Source organism: Mesitornis unicolor, unplaced genomic scaffold, assembly GCF_000695765.1.
Source record: "Mesitornis unicolor isolate BGI_N332 unplaced genomic scaffold, ASM69576v1 scaffold19626, whole genome shotgun sequence".
NCBI lineage: Eukaryota > Metazoa > Chordata > Aves > Mesitornithiformes > Mesitornithidae > Mesitornis > Mesitornis unicolor.
In genome coordinates this window covers 28098-52761 of record NW_010192040.1, presented here as the reverse complement: position 1 = coordinate 52761, position 24664 = coordinate 28098, and the positions used below count along the sequence as shown (strand labels likewise).

Genomic DNA, 24664 nt, shown 5'->3' with positions numbered 1-24664 from the left:
GACTGCGCTCAGAAGAATCTTAAAGAATTAGCTCAACAGCTTTTCATCAGCATGGTTTGCTTCCAGAGAAGTACTTGCAAAGAGCCCAGTGTCTGATACCTGTCACTGGTGTCATTTGATACTGAAGAACAAATCATCAGAAATAACGTGTTTGATAGCTTTTGTTTGGACTGCATGTCTTTCTCTTGGCTATAAACACTGACACATGAAATCACCCGCAGCAAAATAGGTGTTGGCAATTGAAATAATGTTTTAATTACCTGCTTGAATATGTATAGCAGCATCAGTTCTTCTGATCCTTATTTCCCTGTACTTCCTGCGAGCTTCATATCCTCTCCAGGCTAAAAATACAAAACCATGTGCTGGAAATAACATTTATTTAAGGAAGTGCTACAGGGTTTACAGAGTCAGAGATGTGCTCAAATTTTCATCCCTCCTGCCATAACCACTCCAGCTCCCACCCCAGTACCTCTTCCCCGCCCACCCACATGTTGAACTCTGGGTTCACAACTGCAGTATTCACATCCTCACAACTTCAAACACCGCTTCACTCATCCAAATTTTAATTGTCACCATGTGCTCCCTGATGTCCTAATCCAAAAGGCGAAGGTGCACGATCATGTCAGAATGAAAACTCCTCACACAGCTCCCCAAATTCAATATAAGGAAGGCTGCTAAATTACTGACAATGAGCCTCTCAGGCCCAGCCCATGACGTATATTACCTGGAATCCTTGTACACATGGGTGGGGAGGGGCATGCTACTACATTTCATTTATATGCTACATGGTAGCGTAGGCATACCTAACAACATTTTCATTTTGTGCACAGGCAACACATCCCAAATACCAAAATATTTAAATAAAGACATTACCAAATACTAAGATGACAACTTTGAAGTAAATCAGTAAATTCTGCATCAATTAGCTGGAGAGAAAAGCACCTCCAGTTATTTTGATTTCATAATAAACTATTACGAATGAATAAATGATGTACATGCAATTTAACAACTTGAAATGCAAAGACACTCAGCGAAAGAGCCAATGTGAATACTTACCTGACTGTATGGTAACAGCACTATTTTCTCTTTTCTCTTTCACTTTCTTGTATCTCCTTGCTCCAAGCCATCCCTTGATATAGGCTTGCATGACCACCACCCTCCCTATAACTTCTCGCAGGAACAAATTTAACTGCTCTATGTGGTAATACTTTAGAAAAACCTAAAGTGGAACAAAAAACCTCAGTATTACATGTAGGCAGTAGCATAACCTCTTCTATTCTGTCTTTTCATTAGTCTTACATCAGGCTATTTTAGGGCACTGTTTCTGAGAAAACTGGTAAAATGCTCGTTGCTGATATGACAGCGATCTTGTGAATCAAATATTTGCTCTCAGTATGCTCCTGGAATTTCATTATCCCACTGATTATAATCACCCCATTGCAAAATAAAACACATGTTTACCCCTTTACAAAGTAAATTGGTCAAGGGGATATTTTCAGGTATCAACCATTTTGAAATACACCCTTTCTTGAGAGTAGGAAGAGAAATCCTGGGTTGAATTTGCTTTTAGGTAAAATACTGTCTAACAGCATTCTGCTTCAGGAGGCAAATCACACGGGTGCTTACACACACTTTATCTGGGTCTGGAGCAGAAGTCCTTTGTGGCCTGTAGAGCAACTCAAGAGAGTGTACAACTTCTTTTTTACAGAAGTCACCCACTCAGTTTCAAACCATGAACAAAGGCCCTTGACAGAGCCAGAAGGATCTCACCTGAAACTCCACAAATGGACAATGTACCAACCAGGCTCAGAGGATGGGCTAGAGTGCGAAGTTTCAGTCATGCCACGATTAAGAGCAGGACCAGCTTCAAGGGGGCACTACCACAGCAGGCACTGACAAATGTATTGTCCTTATCATGGCAGCCACTGCAGAGTGTACTTTGGGGAGGTACCCAACGCACTCTTCCTCTTGCAGCGTTAACTCAGCTGGCTTGAGAGGGTACCTCCATAACCTGGGAGGCTAACTAGAGCAAATCATTGCTCTTTCATTCATTCATGCAGTACTTTTCAAACCACTATTAGACATGTTCTGCTAAAAGGATACTATCCTTGAGAAAATGCTAACGCCCTCTACCTTGGTCTTCCCAAGAATCCAGTTCTCTAGTTTAGATTTCTCCAAAATGGCAAGACAGTTTTCTCTGCTACCAAGGGGAGTCTCATGTGCCTTGAATGCGAGATAATAATACCTGCAAAACCAAACGACAAAGCAAGAATTGACTTGACAATCAATGTGTACTTTCACTGCTCTTCTCCAGCTCAGACCTTCATCTCCAGAACTCACAGGTCCAATTCTCCATTACACTCAGTCCTTTCCATAATCGTGACACAGCTGTCATGAACAGATATTTGAGCACATTCATGACATAGGAAAATAAGTGGTACCATAGTGGCGATAAGAATCTGCTTCATTCTAGAAATGCTCAGTCAGTGTAATCATCCATAATGGTCTTTTCCAAATCAGTGCAACTTAGGAAACACCCAAGGTTGCTCTGAATTTTTCATGCAAATGTGTGAATGAGTGACAGGAATAAGAAGGACAAGTACTAGAGATCAGAGGAATAGAAAGGAAGGCAAAATTAAAACCTTTTGCATAACATACGTAAAATAAGTACGTCACCTACAGAGCTGCATAACATACCTTGGCACAGTCACATCTCACTGCAAACCTGCCAGTTCTGTTGAATAAGCCAGTGCTTCCTGTGTGTTCAATGGATCTTTACAGATTTCTAAGCGGGAGAAAAGTCGTCTAGTGGCACCAAAGAAAGTGAAAAGCACCAAAAGTAAGTTGTTCAAGGCCTGATGCCAAATAAAGGCATTTCAGAACCTTTCAATATTTTACTTACTGAGATCAGTAATTGTTCACAAAGAAATATAAATGGCTTTGACATTCTTTGGGAAGCATAAATCCACATAAGAAGTCCAAGGCTCTTGAGCTTGTAACAAGATCACTCCCATCAATGGAAGTCAGGAGATCTTCCCATTTTCAGTATGCCTAAGAGAGAGACTGAAGATTCTCAATCGCGAGGATAAAGGCCAGCACCGCAAGGGTGGGCAGCCCAGTGTTACACTGATACTGACTGATGGTTGAAGCTGAAAGGCTACCACTGTGTGTGGAGAATAAAGATTAGCTTACAGTAAAAACAATTCTCATATAAATCTTAAGTTACAGGCAGCAAGATGCTCAGACTGCACGAGTACTCTGTTTCATGCCTCCAGAAGAGGTCACATATATGCCTAATTAAAACAACTGGCATTACTATCGTATCAGCAAGGATTTTATCAGTGCTGATGGCTAAACAGAACTAGCAGCTATTTTAAAGAAAAACCAAGTCAATTGCTCCTCACATGAATGTAATAATTATCTTTAATCACAGAGATTTCTGTGGTTACGATCAGGTAGGTAGGTCATTAGGCATGATGTCTTTTTCTGTTTGATTGGGGTAAACAATTAATTGGAACCATTATGATCAATTTTAGTGGCCTTTAGAGCAGGCCCATAATAAACAATATGGACTTTTCTTTCGTCCATGTTCCCTTGCAACAAACAGCCACCAACAATTATGTGAAACAACATTATTGTGCAAACAGTTAATGAAAAAGGGGTGTAAACGTGTTTGAACTGAACAGGCATTAAAAATGAATGGATCAATCCCTACCTATAAAGTCACCATGCATTAATGAAGAAGGGTTTAATAGCATTTAAGTCACTCTGTTAAGTAACAGCAAGAACACGTGTCATTTTGCTTACAAATCTAAGGTTATATTAGCACAAGTGTGCTATCAGATGGTAACAACTGCCACCAGCTCTCATTTATGCACTGCCGTGTGTTTTTCTTGGTCTTTATTAAGTTATACTTCTACAGGTGCTATCCTATTTCCATTGTGCTTGAGAGTAACTGGCCGGTTGAACAAATCACTCTCCTAACTATTAGCACAAGAGCCATCAGATGTTCTGTAAAACATAAGAGAAGAATACGACCAGTGAACCTCAAAGGTCGATTCTTCTGCAGCCACAGGGGCAAGCAAATACCTACCTCACACTGAAGAAAATACAGAGAAGCAATTAGAAAGAATGGAACAGTGCAAGACTGTTGTTTTTATTAGGAAAATATGATTTCAAATATGAGCTCCAGTTAATCTCTAGATATTAGCTCCAGTTGTCACAAGAAAGAAAAGAGAACCACTAAAATAGTCCATAAAGATCAAGGGGGAAGAAAACAGCATCTGAAGGCAGAAGCACTGGAATCGGTCCTGGACCAGAGACATAGAGATTGACCAACTGGAGACAGCGCCTGCTCAGAATAATGATAGGAGGTTGGCTATTACCGAGTTATTTTTAATGCAGTGACTTTCTCAGTAACATGATATTGCAAATTCTTTAGCCAAGTCTTTCAAAATACTAAGGGTCATGCCTTTAGTAGACATGGAGAAACATGGGTATTTAAAAGAAAAAAAAAGTATGAAGGACGGGAGGGAGGGAGGGAGGGTTCAAGTGAATGATGATACCAGTTTCCTGGTTGTTTCTATGTATTTTAAGCCATGTTGCAGTTGGGAATTTTAAAACCACACAACAGTTTTTAGATAGCACTGATTCAATAAAACAGTCAGGAGGGGTCTTGTATTTCTTGAACCGTACTATCTTATCAGTGACATTCTAGTTACTGAGAAGCTGACTTCTCTGTGACAAACACCTAACCAGAAAGCACGTCTGAGCTCTGCAGTTTACATGCCCGACTATACCATGTTGTTTATGACAAACTTCAATAGCTTTCAAATGTAGTGCCCCCTTTCCATTAGCTCACTCTCGTGCTCTAGAACATAATTGCTCTTGGTACTCAGAAAAACCCCCATAAACAAAACAACGCTCATTTCTCTTATTGAATCCTGTTTTAACAAATGTTTTCATAAATGTAAATTTATCTGTCTTCCAAGCAAGCAAGCCATTCAGAATGACAGTAACTTAACAAACCGTGGAAATAACCTCATTTCCTGTATGCAAACATAGTTTTCCCCCATATTTCATTAAAAACTGCCTCTAGATGGTGTTTTTCCAAACGTTTTGATTAATCCAGCCACTGCACAGAAGATTCCTGTGAGTGGTTAAACACGCTGGGATGTCAGACTTTAAACATTCGTTCTTTCTGTTCCTTTTCAGTTATGTCATCGAAAATGAGGCAGAAATTACGCACCAGGAATAAAGACTAGCAATATAAGAATTTATTTGATTATTTCCCCTCCAGAAATGCTTCTGGAGTTTGTATTCTGCGCAGTAAAAAGTCCCTAGATTGCTGTTCCAAAGTGTAAATCCATGTATTTTTTTTAAGCAAACCTTTTTTTGTCTATCTGGTGCCTGTTTTCATGACTGAATCACATCACTGCGGATCCACAAGGAGTTTGGCTCCATGTGCTCGGGATAACTGTATGGCAACACAGTGCGTGCCACATAGGGTCGTCCAATTATTTCACCTAATCTAAAATCTTTGTACAGCAATGGACCACGTGGAATATTTTGGAGGAAGGTAAAATGTTTCACCTTAATGCAGCTGGCAAAATTGTGCAAATACTGTACATGGTGAAATGGTAAACACTTAGGAATGCACCCCAAACCCTGGGGTGTATGCAAGTACAACTGTTCATGTTGATTTACTGGCCTAATCTCATCTCTATCATACTTACGTAAATCTACTGTACAGGGATCACAGAGAGATCTCTGTTTACAACATTTCACCAGAAGAAGCAACCAGATACTCAATTTGAGAAAGCAGAGCTAGAAATCACGTTTGTTTGCAGATGAGATGAAAAAGTCACAACTCTGGTTTTTTATTTCCATATCTGCGTCAGTTATTCCAGCAGAAAATGTAGTAGTCTGGAATGCTTCAATGGGGCTCTAATTTAAGCCAATACTTTACATTCTATTTTTTAAAATAAAGTTTATAGTCCTCCGTGTGTTGTTTCATAAACACGCACATGTTTATGCAAAAATATGTTATTTTCTCGGGTTATACATCCTGCTTGAAAATTTCCTACACATAACACGTTCATCCCTAAAAGTACCTGACTAATCACATGCTCAGTAGCAGTAAGGCTAAGTAAGAGAAAAGTAATCTCCCCTCAGAAGAACTGATTTCTCAGAGCTGATGACACTCTGAAATCACTTATTTCATGGACAGTGGTTCTTACACTGCACTACAAACTATCCTTCATGGACACAAATATTATTCTAGACAAAACATACATCGAAATGGGATTAACCATACTTAGTTAGGCAGAACCCAACATTTAAAAAAAGTTGAATGTATCACCAGATTAACAGTTGCAAACCTAGGTCACGCAGAGTTAAGGCTAAACGTAAAGGACAACCAAGTGTGCTAAGATACAGAAAACTTCAGAAGGATGCTATGATTAACTGTCTGATAATGGCCAAGGTATTTGTGATGGTGGTTTCAGATTAGTTAAACTCATTGTAAACAGATGGTTCGATTTTCCTCCCTTCCTTAAAGGGTGAACTGTTCAATAAATAGCATTTAAACAGCACCATTAACAACTATAGCAGGGTCTCTTCCTAAAGTTGCATTCACGTTACAGACAGAGGCGGAATAAAATCTACACAATTAACGCCAAAAAGTAATGATTAATCCTTTTTCTCTTAAAACCAAATCTCTGTATTAAAATACATTGGCCTGAGGTGGAGAATGGACAACAATATGTGAAAAGCATGAGGGCAAAACCCCTCTACAGCCAGACCCCCAGCAATAGTAGAGAGCTTCTCAACGTCCTGAAAGACATTTGTTCCTTCTCAGCCCTGGAAAGCTTAAAAACCCCCATGTTTTTGGCACTGAACGAGCTGTTAAATAACTTTCCAAGATGTCTGACTTGTACTGGTTGTACCTCACCTCTTTCAGAGATGTTCACAGCTGAATTCATACAACTAATTACATTTGGCTATACGCTGAGAGTATGAATGAAAAAATGTAAACGAAAAATGAACAAAAATCGAAGATACTGAATTTCAAGTGTAGCAGATAGCTAAGACTTACACTGCAAATCATCAGATAAACATAGGATCACAGAAATACCCTCAGAAAGGCATCATTCATCAGACAGCTATCACACTTTTCACTTTTAGAGGTCTTGCATCTCCTTCATCCTGCAACCATTTACCAGTGTTCTGTGAATGACAAGAGTCTAGAAAGTGTCATCTGGAAGGTGTAATAATTTACCATGTTTAACGTGTGCAGGAACATTATACAGATCTGGTGAAATCTTAAAGCAAATGAAACAAATAACGAACTTCTACATGGATAATAGCACAATCGAAATATGGGGGATGTTACAATTTTGTTTACAGAACTCAAGGACTTTGGTACAGTGCAGACTCTGTGTTAAAAGTAAGTTTGCATTAAGAATGCATCATTTAAAAGGCAAGCATTTGTTTTCTCTATAGCAGAACTGTTGACTTCTAATTTAACTCAGTGATTCCCTAATTCTGAATAAGAACCAAGCCTATCATACTGAATTTTTGGGATTAGAAGAAAGCATTAACTGAGGTAACTTGTTTTATAGGATTTTGCAGTATTTGACCGGTTTTCATTTCTAGCTCCGGTCAGTGCAGAATGTGACTCATTAAGGTCGACAAGGCTTTATATGGTCATGAGAAATGTAGCACTGACGATTTAGGGACCGTGTGTACCAGGTGGACCAACACTGACCTTATGCAAATTTGCACTGTGAGATTCACAGAATCACAGAATCACAGAACGTTAGGGATTGGAAGGGACCTCAAAAGCTCATCCAGTCCAATCCCCCTGCCAGAGCAGGAACACCCAGATGAGGTTGCACAGGAAGGCGTTCAGGCGGGTTTTGAATGTCTGCAGAGAAGGAGATTCCACAACCTCTCTGGGCAGCCTGGGCCAGGGCTCTGTCACCCTCACTGAGAAGAAGTTTCTTCTCCAATTTCAGTGGAACCTCCTGTGTTCCAGCTTGTGCCCATTACCTCTTGTCCTATCATTGTTTGTCACCGAGAAGAGCCTGGCTCCATCCTCGTGACACTCACCCTTTAAATATTTATAAACATGAATGAGGTCTCCCCTCAGTCTCCTCTTCTGCAAACTAAAGAGCCCCAGCTCCCTCAGCCGCTCCTCATAAGGGAGATTGAAAAAGCAGAACCAGCATCACTGGGATCACTTATAGGGTAATAGTGCTGGTATCCTCCTGAACATATCATCTCAGCATCTGGCTACTGGGGAGCAGGCAGCACTTAGAGGTAAAGTGTAGCCTGCATCTTAATGCAGTACCAAGAAATTTAATGCAGAACGTAAACAGGCAGAGAAGAAGAAAACAGACAATCCTTACATTAAACTTGCACAGAACTTCTCAACACATTCCTGTGTGTTTATGAGTGACTTCAAGCATGACAGACGCATTAGACTCTCAAGTCCCTTATCTTTCAACCCACGGTACAGCATATGCCACACTACATAACAAAGCATACACAGCTGGGGGCTATGTGGTGAGGACACACCTGCACATTGCATCCTGCCACGTGAAGCTCCAGTGGCCTGGGCACTCAGACAGAACAAGGAGTATCCCATGCAGTGGGACTTGAAATGTAGGTCCCCGCTGTGTGCAATGCATGCTCACCATGCAGCTCTACAAGCCAGGCACACCTGGCTGCCTGCTCAGGTAATAACCTGTGTCTGAAACCTGGGATTCCAGCCTGAGACAGGGGCCAGGCTGCTTCACAGCAAGCACACAAGATTGACACATGATGGCAAGGGGTGCGAGACAGGGCCAAAGGAGATGTGCCCAAGACTTCACAGGTCTACAGTGTTTACAGGGGCTGCAGATTACATTTTCCTACTTTAAGTAAAAGATTATGTATGTTTATATACATAAAACAGATGGTTGTACACTTGGCTGAGGAAACATTGTGTGAATGAGTTACAATTAAGTCCTCTCCTCACCATCTGTTTTTTAACCCAATAAACTACCTCCAGGTTTGCAACACTGAAATAATCTGTTCTACATGAAAACAGACGACAGTAAAGAGTAACATTAGACAGAGCTTTATCTTTTGTTTACCTCCCACCTGATAAACCCTGAATGGTTCTGTTCCCTGCCTTTGATTGTTTTGTCCTCATATTTCCTGCTAAGAGTTTACAAAACAGCATTATTGAACAAGCAGATAAGAAGCACACCTATTTGTTTAATAACATCAAGGGAGAAAAAGTGCTGGCTCATTCATTTTGTTGTTAAGTTGCTCAAAAGGATCAAAATACCAATTAACTTGCTGGCTTAGAAAATCTTTGATATCCTCACATTTACTGACATTTTGAAACTCTTGTTCATACTTGCCTAATGTCTTTTTGATTATGAACAAAGAAGTGCCAATCTGTTTAGCATCTGACCTGTTTTCTCAAACATTTTTATGTATTCAACTACTTAGTTCCTAAAAACACTTGACTAGTTATGACTGCAAGTTGAAGAAAAATGTTTCTTGTTCCACTGATAGCTTTTATAAGCATTGTTCACTGGTTTTTTTTTCCAAAAGCAAAACATATTAGAAACTGCTTAAAAAGAAGGCATGAACTGAACAAAGGGGCAATAAAACCCCCTCTCCCACTCCCCATTTCTGTTTTGAACTCTGGAAGTCTTTATGCTGTTAGGCAAATTGCTGAATCTTCCCCCCGCTTTCCTTGTTGTGTTGAGTTTCTGTCCTGAAAGAATTACAGCAAGTTGGGATAAAATCTTGGGGAGTATCTGACAAGATGTTAACACAACTTGCCCTTATCTGCAGGAATGGAAAGCTACAGTCAGCGCTGCTCTTATTACCATGACTTTTCAAGGTTGTACTCAAATTCAGTGCACTTTTGAATGAAAAGAATCTACTGATAAGAGGAGGCCTAATTTCCTCTCAATTTACACTAATTTCAGCATAGTCTCAGTTCACTTATGTGTAAATCGGATAAAAGTTAAGGTTAATAATTCTGCCTTCAGCCTCTTCAGGAGGTTGCAAAGATGTGTTAGTGATCACAAAACTAATCTCTGCTTCAGAATGGTGAGATCATGTCTGAAAATTAAATTTCTTTGATAGACAAATGAATACATTAGTTGTCCTTCCTGGGATATATATACCTAGCATTTTTCTATTATATATTCATCTGGCACACTAATATATTAAAATAAAAAAAAAAAATCAAAATTTTTCAGAATGAATTGATTAAGCCTACGGTTTATCTTTCAATACCTCTCAGTGTAAGGACCACAATTTCCAAGTCCAAATAACTGACTTAGACATGTAAATTTATCCAGTCTCTGGGTTTCAGAAAGGCCTGTGAAACTATTTATGTCTCTTCTTTCTCAAAAACATAATCAGCTTCTTCCCTCTAGCATCAGATGAATGACTTGCTTTCAGTAGATTCATTAACGTCTGCTCCATTATTGAATTATCAATCCTACAGGCTGGAAAATAGTAAATACTACAGAAAAATGTATTTTAAATCTAGAGGAAACCATAAAGTTCATATAAACATACTGCCATTATAAAGACAATAGCATTTCCTGAACCAAATTCATAATTTTTCGAGATTGAGAAGAGCATCAAAAGCAGGAGTAGCAGCCATGACAAGGGTTCAGGTGAACCGCCATCTGGTTATAATTCACGATACCTCCAAGATAAATGACTACAAGGCTATGAAGCTATTACAAGGAATAGTTCTAAAACCAAAGGTTTCATATCAGCTCATTCTTAAGCATGTGCACATTCTTCATGTGATGGCTGAAGGTCACTGATCTTCCAAAGCCTTGTATTATCTGACCACGACATATAATTGCCACTTGTTGCCTCCACTGAGGGAACCATGGGGACAGGCTTGCTACTGCATACTAAGTGTTCCCATTGATTTCTCTCCATGAGAGCTCAGATCTCTCTTGTAGTCTTTATCTCTGACAGTCACTGCTCTGCTCTCGTTGGAGAATCTGACCACACATGTATGAACCAGCATTTGTACAACTTTCCGTACTTAACTTAGAACGTATTTTATTGAATGGAGTTGTAAAACAACAGCCATGCTATAGAAGTCGTACCTTTTCACAAACTCTTCAAAGAGGATGCGATGAGAATACCCTTTCTGACGTATTTTGACAGTTTCCAGAATTCCGGTGTATCGTAGCTGCAGCAGAACTCTCTCATGGGAAAACGTCAGTGCTTCTCGATCATCGTTGGGTTTAATGCAGCGGATGAAGTGAGGCTGTCCAACAACCATTTTCGACAGAAGATCCATAAGGGAATACTAGTGAGGAACGTAAAAAAGATGTACACACTTGACAAAAAACTGCAATGCAACTAAGTAGTAGCAGGAGACACGTCTTTGTAATAGTGTGTGATGCCTGATTATATTTTAATCTGTAACATTCATCTGCATTGATATTTCACTAATTTTTAAGCTTTTGGCCAAAACCCAGAATCTATTAAAAGTTTTCAATCGTAAAAGAAATAGTATTCTACTTATTCCTTACTTCTTACACTTTTTATCTTCATCTCTCCTTACACCGTATTTCTGTAGTTGAAGAAGGCTCATATTAAAAAAAATAAAATTGAAAAAGGTCCTAACTATAATTCTACGTAGGCACATCTGACCAACAGAAGAACAAGTGAAACAATCACAAAGATTGACAGAAAATCATGGGGAAAGGGTTGCAAGAAGTCCTCAGTTCAGCCCTCTGCCCACACAGAACACTAGACGTATCTGTACCATTTCAGGTACATCTCTTTTTAATCCAGTTTTCAGAATCACTGAGGATACAGACTGCACAATCTCCCTGGACAATCTGCTGATGTGGTACGTTATCATGACTACTCAATGTTCTGAACGTCTAACCTAAACCTTCCTGTTGAAATGCAGGCCCATTACTTATTTTCCTATCCACTCCAGACCTGGAAAACAATTTATTCCATTGCATTTTACACTAAAATGAAAAAAGAAAGTGTGATAGGATCACATATATCTGCTTTTCCAATGACTCTTCTGAATACTGATACTTCTGCCCCACCCGTACCTTATTAACCCATGCACGACAAGTTCTTGTTGCAAACAGACTCAGTCTCAAAGTCATGTACAATTCCAAGCTGTCCAAGCTGACTGCGGTGACTTTGCTGTAGGCTGTGTTCATATTATGGTCTACTTTCACACTCAATCTCACTCCCCCCCCTTTTTTTTTTCCAGTTCCTACTGTGCAGTTCTTTACAAGAGCACTCTAATTCCACTTGTATTACCAGGTAAGTCGGTATGTGTGTCCTTGTACTGTTCACACCGGGGAACATCTCAGTGTCCATCAGTATACATAAGGAAGTGTGTCTTCCTTACACTATTTTGCATGACAGAGAAAAGCAGTATTCCTAAGAGAACAGATATTCCTCTATGGCAGGAAGCTTTGACCCACACTGGCTAGCAAAGCACTGTTAACTTGCTCATTTTGCATGGTACAAGTGCCACCCAAGGACCAACTGCTCAAAACTTCTCCATTTTGCAATGACCACAAGAAAAAAACATGAACCAATAGCCTTGGATTCGCATGTGGGTGTCCTGACTCCTAACCTTCCAGTTCCCACATTCTCAATGCCTTTTCCTTGCCTGTTTAAACACACATACAGAACACACATTACCCCAGACAGGATTACTACTGATAAAATGGTAATCCATATGATTTATAACAGTACTTTCACATGATGGATTGTTTTTACTTATTAGCACAAATGACAAATCTTAATCTTTAGAAGTAGGTATGCCCACGCTTGTGAAAAAATATGAAGGCTTTAGTAATGGCAGCTGTTTAATTTGCACATATTGAGTCTTCTGTTCATAAACAGGCCTGTTTTAGACCTCCAGCATTATAGATGGAAATAGTCTCAACTTTAGATTCTGTTATCAATGTACTTGGTGAAACTATAAAAGTACAAGTATAAGGAAACCAAAGGAAAAGAAGCAAAAGAAAATGTAGGAGTCTACAAAGGCCTCACAACAGAAAAATAATTATCCTATTCTCTTTGATCTCACAACCCCATAAATATTTTAGATATATCTATTGTTCTAATTGTCAAACTGTTTGTTTATAATTTAACTTTTGTACCCTAAAATAGGAAGCCATAGTTTGCCGCTTCATGTTAGTTGTTTCCTCAGGGTGTCGCATAACCTCCATTGTGTCCACCTGGAAGACAAAACTCAAATGTCAGAGCTGTTTCAGAAGCATCACAGACCCACCTCACCCTACCTTGCCCACGAAAGCTGGGTTCAGCTTTTGCTATGGTCATTCCTTCAGGTGTGAGCACTTTACCAGAGGCAGGAAGGCCAGCTTCCAACAGATGCAAGACACAGAATCACACAGAATCCCAGACCGTTAGGGATTGGAAGGGACCTCCAAAGCTCATCCAGTCCAATCCCCCTGCCGGAGCAGGAACACCCAGATGAGGTTACACAGGAAGGCGTCCAGGCGGGTTTTGAATGTCTGCAGAGAAGGAGACTCCACAACCTCTCTGGGCAGCCTGGTCCAGGGCTCTGGCACCCTCACTGAGAAGAAGTTTCTTCTCCAATTTCAGTGGAACCTCCTGTGTTCCAGTTTGTGTCCGTTACCCCTTGTCTTATCATTGTTTGTCACTGAGAAGAGCCTGGCTCCATCCTCGTGACACTCACCCTTTAAATATTTATAAACATGAATGAGGTCTCCCCTCAGTCTCCTCTTCTGCAAACTAAAGAGCCCCAGCTCCCTCAGCCGCTCCTCATAAGGGAGATGCTCCACTCCCTTGATCATCTTTGTAGCCCTACGCTGGACTCTCTCCAGCAGTTCCTGTCCTTCTTGAACTGAGGGGCCCAGAACTGGACACACCTTGGTTCAGAGAGAGCTGTCAGTGTTCCCAATGATTTCACACTGTTGCTATCATAGTATAACACTAAGCCAACGAAGCAGCTGTCTAGATGCAATACCTTATGAATACCTCTTATCACCACTACAATGAACTCCACCAGGTCTTGTTTTCTATATAAGGGGAGTTACCATTGTTGTAATGACCTGGAAGTAATCTGAGCTGTCTCATTTTGCTCATGTCAGGAAAAAACGTTGTTGTCGGATAACAAGTGGCAAACAAAGTAGGTATTCTCAGGTTGTTTAAGTCTTTTGCTTTCTGCCGTTGCCGTTACTATTGATTACTTCAAATTGCCATTTTGATGCCAAGAATTCCAGCAATCCTACTCTGCTGAACTGCCATAGCTTCAAATACTGCTTCTTCAGCATTTCAGAAGAGTTATTTTTAGAGGGCATACATGGACAGCAAACATATTGTTCCTTGTATATTTTAGTTATATTGTCAGTACAGCTGTTCTCATCAAAATGAAACCAGAGTTTATGAATGAGTATAACCATGGTTACCAATCACAAGCAGATTGTGTTGCTGTATTACAGCTCAACAGAATTAAAGAAAATCAACCAGCATCCTGCTTGCACGGAGCATTAACAGCATTTTAGCATTCACTTGTTTTGTGGCAGTTTACCATCTGCTCTGACCAGGTGGCATTTGTATAAACCAGATAATGCTGTTGTCAGCACCTGTGCCACACTTCCTGGACTTTGCTCCATATGATCATTTCCAACACTCTCTGACTTAAGACCACTCTTCCGAACACTAAAAGTAATTGCTAAAAGACTATAATTCTCAATAAAGTAACTCTGTCTCTTACCTTCAGGAGATATTTAGGAGACTGCATGCAAAATACAAAGGAAATGAAGCACTAAGCAGTAATAGATCAAGCAAATGGATTTTGTGTTGGGGAAGAAATCAAAAGAAAACTTGTGAAGACAAGATTCAGAATACAGATGGTGCAAAGGGAGACAGATTTCCATAAGGGTGACCATAAACATTTCAGTATTTCTCTGTAATCTGTGATCTAGCCCAGAGTGGTGTACATGCACTAGTACGCACCTCAGACTAACAGAAGGGGGGAAAAAATAAATATGCAGATTGATTTCAGTTTTAAGGATGTTAACAGAAAACTCTGTAATATACCCCAGGAAAAATGCCTTATCGGCACAGATAACATCAAACATCTTAGGACGTCACCTGACAAAGTAAACATCAATGATCTCATCAGAACAGCAGGCATGTCCACGGGGAAGGACATGGGAATGTTTCAAAACTGTCTTGGCAAGACAACTGCTCTTCGAGAACTGGTATCTAAATGTCCAGTAAAGGTCAGGTAGAAAACAAAAACAATACTAGTGGATGTTGACAGGAGTTCAGAATAGCTGGTAACATTTCATGGGAAAAGGCAGACAATTTAATCGTGAAGAACACCAAATCAAGACCAAAAGCAAATAGTTTAAGGACTGGACTGAAGCCCAAATGCTCATGAATTTGAGCTTCCAAATTGGATTCTTGTCTGTCTGGAAAAGCAGAGACTCGTAGTGATGTTGTTGGAGGTTCGGCACTCACGATCTGTCAGTCACATCTGGAATGTCTGCTGGCCAATAAAGGGTGAGCTTATGGTCTGCCTTCTGGGCAGGATGATACTGTAAGCATCTCCTTTTCACAGCTGCTCATTTTCACCAAACCTGTAGGATCCAGTGGTCTTTAAGACTGCCACTCTGTCACATACAGTTTACTACAGCCTGCTGGGTTCAAAAGGGTTTTGTTTTGGTTTGGGTTTTTCTGGGGGAAAGGGAGTGGACACACAGAAAGACAGATGGTCAGAAACACCCACAGAGGGGATGTAATATACCTTTTCGCAGAAAATCAGGGTAAAACCAGTATTGTGAGATTCCTTTTTCTACGGATGAAGTTGTAAATTCAGATCTGTGCAATCTGTGAGGACTAGGATCAACTTCCAAATCTTTTTGACAATAAATATTTGAAGTTTCCGTTAGAAAAACTCTGACAGACCATGAAGCTAGGGAGATTTTCCCGTAAGAACTCTAAGAAGTTTTGTCTCTGGTTAATTTATAACACTGCGTGTCTACGAGGTCATGCTGGTTTATGGTAGGGCAATAATCGCATGTACAACGGGCAATAGGCTTTATCACAACTGGCTTGTCAGAGAATGATAGAACACAGCAAGGATGTCATGATGTAATCTTGCGTTTTAAATCACTAGTTGCTCTTTTTAAACTGAAATGAAGAATATTTCAACTGATAAGCCACATTTCTACAGGACAGTAGTAGTGATGTACAATGTGCATTTATATGACTACAACTGAAATGGAAAACAGCTTGACCTAGAAAAGACAAACCGTTCCATCACTAACAGAAAGGGCTTATAAGAGTTCAGAAACAACATTAAAAGAATGATTTATGACATCATGTCACCTTATGAAGTCACTAAAAGTTATTCCTTTCACATATTGACCACACCTGCTGCTGGCATGGTACTGAAACAGCGTAAGACCGAAAAAATACAGTAACCAAGAAAACTCAGAAATCAAATAATAAATGAAACTCTCCAAACTTCCAAACAAAATGATTATATTTGGATTTTTTTAAACTAACTGTAAAATAGTAATTTAGAAGCTTTCTCCTGAACTTGTTTCAATTAGGAGTGTTGTGTAATAAGAATTTTTTTTTCCAGCTAAAAACGATTTCAATTAGCAGTTTTTAATAATGCTGCATTTACACAAGTCTTTTAGTTCCTTCTTTAAAAATCTGAAGGGTGAGTTAAAAACACTTTAACACTACTTAGTATAAGTGCTTGTTTTTATTAAAGCTCTAGAAGAGAACTGGTCTGTTCCATTGCAGCTGCATAAATAAAACGCATGCTTAGAAATCTTATGCTGAATATAGCTGGGTGTGGAAGACAACGTGTGTATCGTACCAGAAATTTGGAAAGGCCATTATCTGTCCTTCAGCACTCCAAGCATTTATACAGAGAGGAAATAAATCTCTGAAATCCACAGCTGTATCTGCAGGTACAGTGAAGGATACAGGTGTCTGGGTGACACGAATTACTATATCAACATTTGAGCAGGAGCTCCTAGTAACAGGACAGAATGAAAAGAAATAGAAAACCCAGAATATAAAAGTCTGGTTTGCAATCACATCACATACTTTTACGGTAAAATCCAGCAGCATTGAAATTCTACAGTGCTTTATTTTAAAGAATAGTGGTTTTGCTGAGTCATTCTTTTCTGGTCATCTGTCATAGATGTCCCCCTTGTTTTCCACCCACAAGTTGAATAAAAAAGCGTTTCATGCTGTTAAATACACTAATCAAATTTTACCTAATTCAATCTGTTTCTAGGCCAAAATTGCCAGAGGAGAACCTTGACCTCATGGAAATCAAGAGAGGAACATTTCTATCAATGTAATGGAGATTTAACTCCAAAGGTTTAAATATTAATCAGTAGTAAATGGATTCTTCATTGGATTCTACAATAGGGTCTTCCCTAAGACTGGAAACAGCGCTCCCAGCTGAGGTGCATGCTTTCTGATATTAAAGCAGACTCTCACTTGGTAAGAACCTCACTATACACCTATGTCAGCTAAGCATCATCTCCATAGTCTCACTGTAGCATGGTATGAACAACTGCCCGTCTCCAAAGAGAACACTACTAACCTTGATACGCCCAGCACTAAGCTGTGGAGGCAAAGACCTAGATGCTGCCGTCACTCTGGCTCTTGCCTGTGCCAAGTTACCTGTTCAAAAAGAAAGAAACACATACTGCAGAAACTGTTCAAGAAGCTTGGCAGGGAAAAATTTATACGGTGGAAAATCAGCTCGTACAATAGGGGTAAAAATAGCAGACACTAACACACTTCTTCCATACCCCGCTCATTACCAATGGTGCCTGCAGAGCATTCAGCATGGGCATGACAGAGTGCAGTGTTGATTTAAAAGGGAGAAAAAAGTCAGTGATAAGGTGGTGTGTCACTGACCCCAGCTACTGAGCGGATGAAAACAAGGGCAGCACAAAGGCATACAGCTCAATCACCAGTGATCAATTTCTCTGTGACTCATTCAGAGATTTAAAAGAGAAAAAGACAGCAGAAACAATCTTGTTTCTATGAAATCATGTGGGTTCTGAAGTGTTTAGACAGGATCTTAAGCTCACAAACTAATGAAAGAGATGAGAAAATGATAAGAGGGTATCTTTTTTTTTGACCTTTTGACATATAGGCCTGCTTAATCCCCAATCTTATTGTACCCTGGGGTTTTTAAAGACTGACTCAGTTCCTCAGGCAAAAACATACTGTGGTGTCAACTGAAAGATGAGTGCCTTTCTTAAAATGTACAGTATGACACGTCCTAAACTTTTTCCTCTGTACTTGTAGAAAGCCAAAGTCATCGCAAACAGCTTTTCAAAATAAAGGCTCGGAGAATAGAGAGGAAGTGATACGGGGCTGTGCATATGCAAGACACTCCATATATTTCAAAGTTTTAGCAAGTCTAGCACAAGATGTCCAAATGTTTTCTCTGGCTATATCTTCAGAGGCTAAACTGTGATTAATAGCATTGAAAGAACCCTTTGAAGCAGGATTGGTGACATCAAAGCCCTAATCCATGGGTGGCAGGATTTTTATAATGAGTGGGAAGCATTTTAACACATTTCAAAGGATTTACAGCATGAATAAACAATAGGCCTCTGCAGATGTACCACACACCTTTCAGAACCAGAACACATAAATAAGTGTCCATTTTAATTTAAATGTAAATAAAGTGTTAACACTTCTTTCAGATGCTAAGTGCCTTGTTTGCATCAACTGCAGTGTTTAGCTGTTTGCTTTACAGAAAGCCAGCAACTCTAAACAGTCTTCAGAGTTTTGCTAAACTATATAGTACATCACTGCTACGGAGGCAGGATGGGAAAAACGAAAACCAGGAACACTTAATCGCTGGTAATTGCTCCATGAGGGAGCAGAGCAAACCCAGTGTCCTCATAACACTGAAAGGCACTTTTGCTCTTACTTTCCTCTTAACAAGAAAAATACCAATGCCCTGAAAACAGTCTGGGGGCCAGCACTCAAACACAGCGATGACATTCGTTGAAGCAATTCAAACAGTCTGTATTAGTTTTAAAAAGTATTTCTCTTTAAAGCTGCTGGCACCGGGATTGACACAACGCTGCAAAACTGGCATGCCATTTCCAGACCTAACGGCGTGTGTTACCTGACAGTCTAAACCACAGCGTGGAGCAAAAGCTATGTTCACACTTTTGGAAACTGCTTTGGGCTCTAATGTTTAGGTTAATGAGAACTGCAACTCTCTTTTGACAATCTCATATACCTGTACATACACACATGATACACATGGTATATACATGAATTTCTAAGGTTAAAATGAGGATTTTAAGGAGCAAGTAGTCGGTGAATTTCTTTTTCTCTTGGCTATAATTTTGACACTGTTGTATGTCAGAAATTACTCTTTGCCTTTTTGGCCAAGTAGACAAGCCAGAAAGGTGGTTTTTGGCTAGGCTTCAGATTAGCAAATCTGAAGTTTGAAAGCCTTGCACTGGAGAAGCGATGACACAGCACAGGATAAAAGAGGGGAGTTGGGAGAAGAAACAAATTTGAATGAGATTGTTTAAAATTACTAAATTTTTCTGCATTTTATAACAAGTTACAAAACTCATAACCAAATGAAATTTAGAATGAAGAGACAGTATAAGACAGTTGCTCAAGGTTCACCACACTCACCGCTGGCATTAGGTTTCTAGGGCTCATAACTAATATCCCTGACACCTCCTTCAGTTCCTCATGCAAAACTAAAAAGAAACTTCACATTTCTGATCTGGCAAACCAAGCAAATGAACAAACCTTTTTACCAGTAAAAAATATTTAATGACTTCACAAACCAATAAAACCCCCAGAGTGGTCAGTTCTTACTTAAAAAACCCCAAACTTCACATATTGTGGTTTTTTTCATTAGCTACTTCCTTCGAGGAGCAGGCCACAACTACATATTTAGGTGAGATTCCCAACCCCATCAAGTCCCATAGCAGTTGACTACTGCCAGATTGACTTCAGCAGTTTTCAAACATGTTCAAATATATTTATATAAGATGTATTATTTCCAGTGCTTTAACTGACCTTAACAAAATAAAGCCCTGTACTCTATTGGTGGAACTGGCTACAGCTACATAAAAAACAGGTACTATTTTTTGCTCTTTTTTTGTTTGTTTGTTTGTTTTTCTCTCCCCTCTCCCCTTTTTTCAGGAATCTGCTAGGAGAGTTCTGAACTGACCAAGTAAACGAGTGCACTTTGCAGAGAATTCAACTATCACTTTCACCTGATGATCAGCTTTGGATCTCTTCCCTGTTACTCGCTCCAAGGAAGGAGCTTCTCCAGAACGGAGAGTTCCTGATTTTCTTAGCGTTATTCAGAAGCCCTCCTGTGATGTTCTGACATGAATATGCTTTTACTTCAGCTTGATATCTGCCAATCAGACTGTTAATTCAATTCAGAGCAACACGCTGCCATATACCCCAAGCATGAGGCCTGTATGTGATGTCCACAATACTGAGTCTCATCTGGCACATACTCCTGGATGTCTGATTTGTTTGTAGTAATACAGCCAAGCCAGTGCTCATTCACACCCCCAGGATTGCTCCAATTTGACTACTTTCAATAGGTTTGGACCTTTTAGTTGCTCACCACATACCACCTCTCGTAACCTAGGCATGAATACCCCTTTCCATAACGTTGTATTACCTCATGTTTACGTTCAGTAGCCCAGGCGTTCATTATACGCTATGTCAGCAGACATGATTCTGTCTGAACACAGCATGGTCAAAGGACATAACTGTTTACCTAGTGTGACTGCAGTGTACTACCAGGAAAAGCCAAATTACATTCACACACAATGATTTGCTGTCTCTTTTACACTAATATTTTACACTAACAGTTTCATTTTTTTTTCTCATGGACAAAAGTAAAGAATAAGCTAAGCATAAGACTATTCTACACTACTTCTTTATGGATTCTTACCAGTTCTTATTTCATGTCTCAAGTGAATTCCTATGTAATTACTAACTACTGAATTGTAGCATCAGATGAAATCCATAGGAAAAATGTTACTAGGATTTTCTTTTCCAGATGCTTCAATGAAAGTCTGGGCATCAGTCATCTCAAACAGTTCATGCTCAGGAAAATAACTACCTAACTTTAACATGTCTAAGCAAATAAACAGAACAAATGTGGTTTGAAAATTAGTCTACGTAATAAGAAATGTTTTACCCAGAGTTAGCATGGTGTTTAAAGTCAGTAAATATTTGGCACTTGTCCCTGCATTCGATTTTCATTTACAAGGTCATTTATTACTTTGCACACCAAAAATAATTAAATGTTATTCCACTTTGTGAAGAACATCAATATTTGAAGAACAAATGTTTTTAGATAGTAACACAGCCAGTTACAACTGCCATGGGTTCCTTGAAAGGTTAAGCCGGTTAAAGGTTAAAAGACTGCACTGTGCCTTTCAGAAGTCTGGCTTCACACCTATTATATGGTCAATACTTTAGAGAAAATACCAGTGACATGCACACTGACTTAAATAAAATACTACCTACATTAAATCCAACTCCATAAAATGGACCAAATAAGCAATTTAAAATTCAAAATTTTCTTGTTTTTTTTTCTTTTTTTAAAGGCATTCATGAGGGAGGGGAGAGAAGTTAACGGTTAAAATTAGGGTTAATCTTTTAAACATGTATATGTTTTATTTTATTCCCATGCATTTCCTTTTCAGTTCAACAGGATTGCTCACGTGAAAAATTAAGGCTCCTACCTATGTGTCTGCTGTATCAGAGACTAAGGTCTCTGGGATTCATTTGAATCACAGAATCACATAGAATCACAGAATCGCTCGGTTGGAAAAGCCCTCTGAGATCATCACGTCCAACCGTTCCTGTCTACCCCCTAAACCATATCCTTAAGTACCTCATCTACCCGCTCTTTAAACACATCCAGGGATGGTGACTCCACCACCTCCCTGGGCAGCCTGTTCCAGCTTCTGACGACCCTCTCAGTAAAGAACTTCCTCCTTAGCTCTAACCTGAACCTCCCTTGGCACAGCTTGGTGCCGTTTCCCCTTGTTCTATCCCCCATCACCTGGGAGAAGAGCCCAGCACCCACCTCTCCACAACCTCCCTTGTGGAGGTGTCAGTGGTGGAGTTAGTCAGTCTCGGTGTTTCTCTTTTTTCTCTCTGTTTAATAACGGCAGGGATGACATTAATGCTTTGAGAAGTTTCAGTCATTAAAGTTTGTGAAATGCTCTGAAAGCTTCCAACAGAAAGAGATGTAGCAGCACAAAAGTCTATGCACACACACATTGGCTCACTGTGCCAAGGCTCGGCAAAACTCCTCTTGTTTTGAAGCTGTATAGGAGATCTCACATCTCTGCAAACGTATCCTTCACCGGTGCCTCATTTCAGGTAGGTGAGAAAGACCACACTGTCAAAGTACCATCTCTCTTCTACTGCGCAAAGCCAAGCAGGAGGAGTTTTGGAAGTATTTACACAGCATAGAAAGAAGAAACGGTTGGTCTTTTTTCAGGCTGGACTTTGGAAGTGCTCTCTAGGTCTCAGAAAGGACTCGTCAGCATTCCTGGCTTCTCACTTGCATCCCTGGCACTTACTGTGTGCTCTGGCCAAATTAATGATTTGTCCAGCCATTGACTTTCCATACTAATTAGGAAAAGTACACTCTCTGGCTGGATGTTCTGATGTTACTTATGGTTTGTCAGTGCTTCGCTCTTCTTAGATGATGGGTTCTGCAGGCAGTATCAGGCAAATATTAGTAATATTAACACTGTATTTATAACCTCATTTTGATTATGTCTGCAATAGATCACTCCTCCCAGAGTAAGAGCACGCCAGGTAAGAATTACATTAAGCTTTGATGCAACGTTTAGTTTGTGAAGTGCAAATGACTTACAGAGAGAGAGCTTAATGACAATGTCACCTTACTGTACAAGCTGTACCAGGGATATTACTATTATATAGAGGGCATAGTACAAGCTCTTCCCTTATCCTCGTATATTTTATTGATTTCTTTCATGGTTGTGGTTCACATAAAGAGGGGTTACTTGAAACACCATGTAGATATAGTTTAATATGGTCAGAAATGCTACAATGCATTCATATTTCATTGGTACTACTTCTAATCACAGCTAAGCACTTGCACTCCAGAAGAGGTACAGAGTCAGACAACGTCTTTGACACACACAGATTCTTCTCCGTCTTTCCTTTCAGTACATTTTATCTAGCCTAAGGAAGTCGACTGCTTATCTCCATAATGCATTTTCATCTTCTGCTACTGTAAGACTAAGCTTTTCTTAGCTCGACTATAAATGAATAAATGTACTTTTTTATTGGGTACTAATTTGAATCTGGTCACTGACTATCAAAACTCTATTCTTTTGAGTCACTGAAGTCATTTAAGCTAATCTTGTGCAATAAAAAGCTAAGAATCCAATTTTCTCATATACTGCACATTTTACACAAGAATATATTTATAAAAGTACTGCCTGTAGAATACAGCTATCAATACAGACACACTTCCCCTGCTGCTTACTCTGAAAAGAGAATCACTTCACTTCCTGTTCAGAATGAGGAAATAAAAAATGAGGAACAGCATCTCCAAAATCAGATCCATAGTACAAAACAGAACCTGATAACCATGAAAACTTAGTAATAGCGAGGCCCACCTGGGAATAACCTAATTAAAAGCAATTGCTTCAGGAGCAAAAAAAAAAAGATGCACTTTTTGGCCCAGATTATTTGAAATGAAAAATTCATGCCATAGTGAACTGCCAAATTCTGATCCTGATTCTCAATTAGATGAAAGGTTTCTTTAGTCTTACTAGCATGAAGTAGATACAGATCACATCTATGGATACTTAAAAGCTTTACATTGCTTTACTGGGACTGGAGATCCTGAGCACAAATTCAGTGCTGCTCTGCTCTCTACTGCACACATCGCACACACCTCAGGGGTCATTTCCCACATTAGTAAGGTACATGCTGCCAAACACACAGACTGATGTTTACAGCAGCAAATCAAACTTTGCTTGTAAGCATCGTCACTGCTATGTTGAAATGTTTTTTTAATACAGTAAGTTAGTAGACTTCTTGCAGAATGCAAGGGAAGAAAGACACTGACAGCAGCTGAGATGAAATGAAGGTCAAACTGCCTACTATATTCCACAATATGTAAATGTATGACCTCAGTAAGGAAAGTCTTAACTTTTACCCTTACCTGGTAAAGAAGAACAGATTATGGTATATATTTAGTTAGTGGTAGCACCCAAGATATTTTAAAAACACTACCTTGTGTGTTAATGGCTACTTTAAGCAACATGCCCAGCTTTTCAGCTGAACTGAATCAGACGTGTAGCCAGCTACTTGATTGGGAGTGTGTTCACTGAACTGCAGACACTTCCTGCAATATGACGGGCACGTATGTGATCATAAGATACACAAGCAAGCCTTACGTGATTCTCAGAACATCACAGTTCCACAGGACCAAACTTACAGACAGCGGGCAAGGCACACACACTATATCCTGATCACACGATGGACAGGTTCCCAGGCACATGGTTCTGGAAAAGAGGTGGCAGAGGGAGAGTGG

General features: G+C 39.7%; 1 protein-coding gene across 1 annotated transcript in view; it reads right to left on the bottom strand.

Moving 5' to 3' along the window:
• Positions 1-252: 252 nt before the first annotated feature.
• MYO3B (myosin IIIB) overlaps positions 253-24664 on the bottom strand; it is a gene marked incomplete at its 5' end in the record, with an annotated part of 46755 nt that continues 22343 nt past the window's right edge. Inside the window, 6 exons of the mRNA XM_010186950.1 lie at positions 253-341; positions 1057-1219; positions 2134-2245; positions 11145-11350; positions 13188-13265; positions 17654-17733. Of these exons, the coding sequence (XP_010185252.1) occupies positions 253-341; positions 1057-1219; positions 2134-2245; positions 11145-11350; positions 13188-13265; positions 17654-17733 (728 nt within the window). The remainder of the gene's footprint in view (positions 342-1056; positions 1220-2133; positions 2246-11144; positions 11351-13187; positions 13266-17653; positions 17734-24664) is intronic.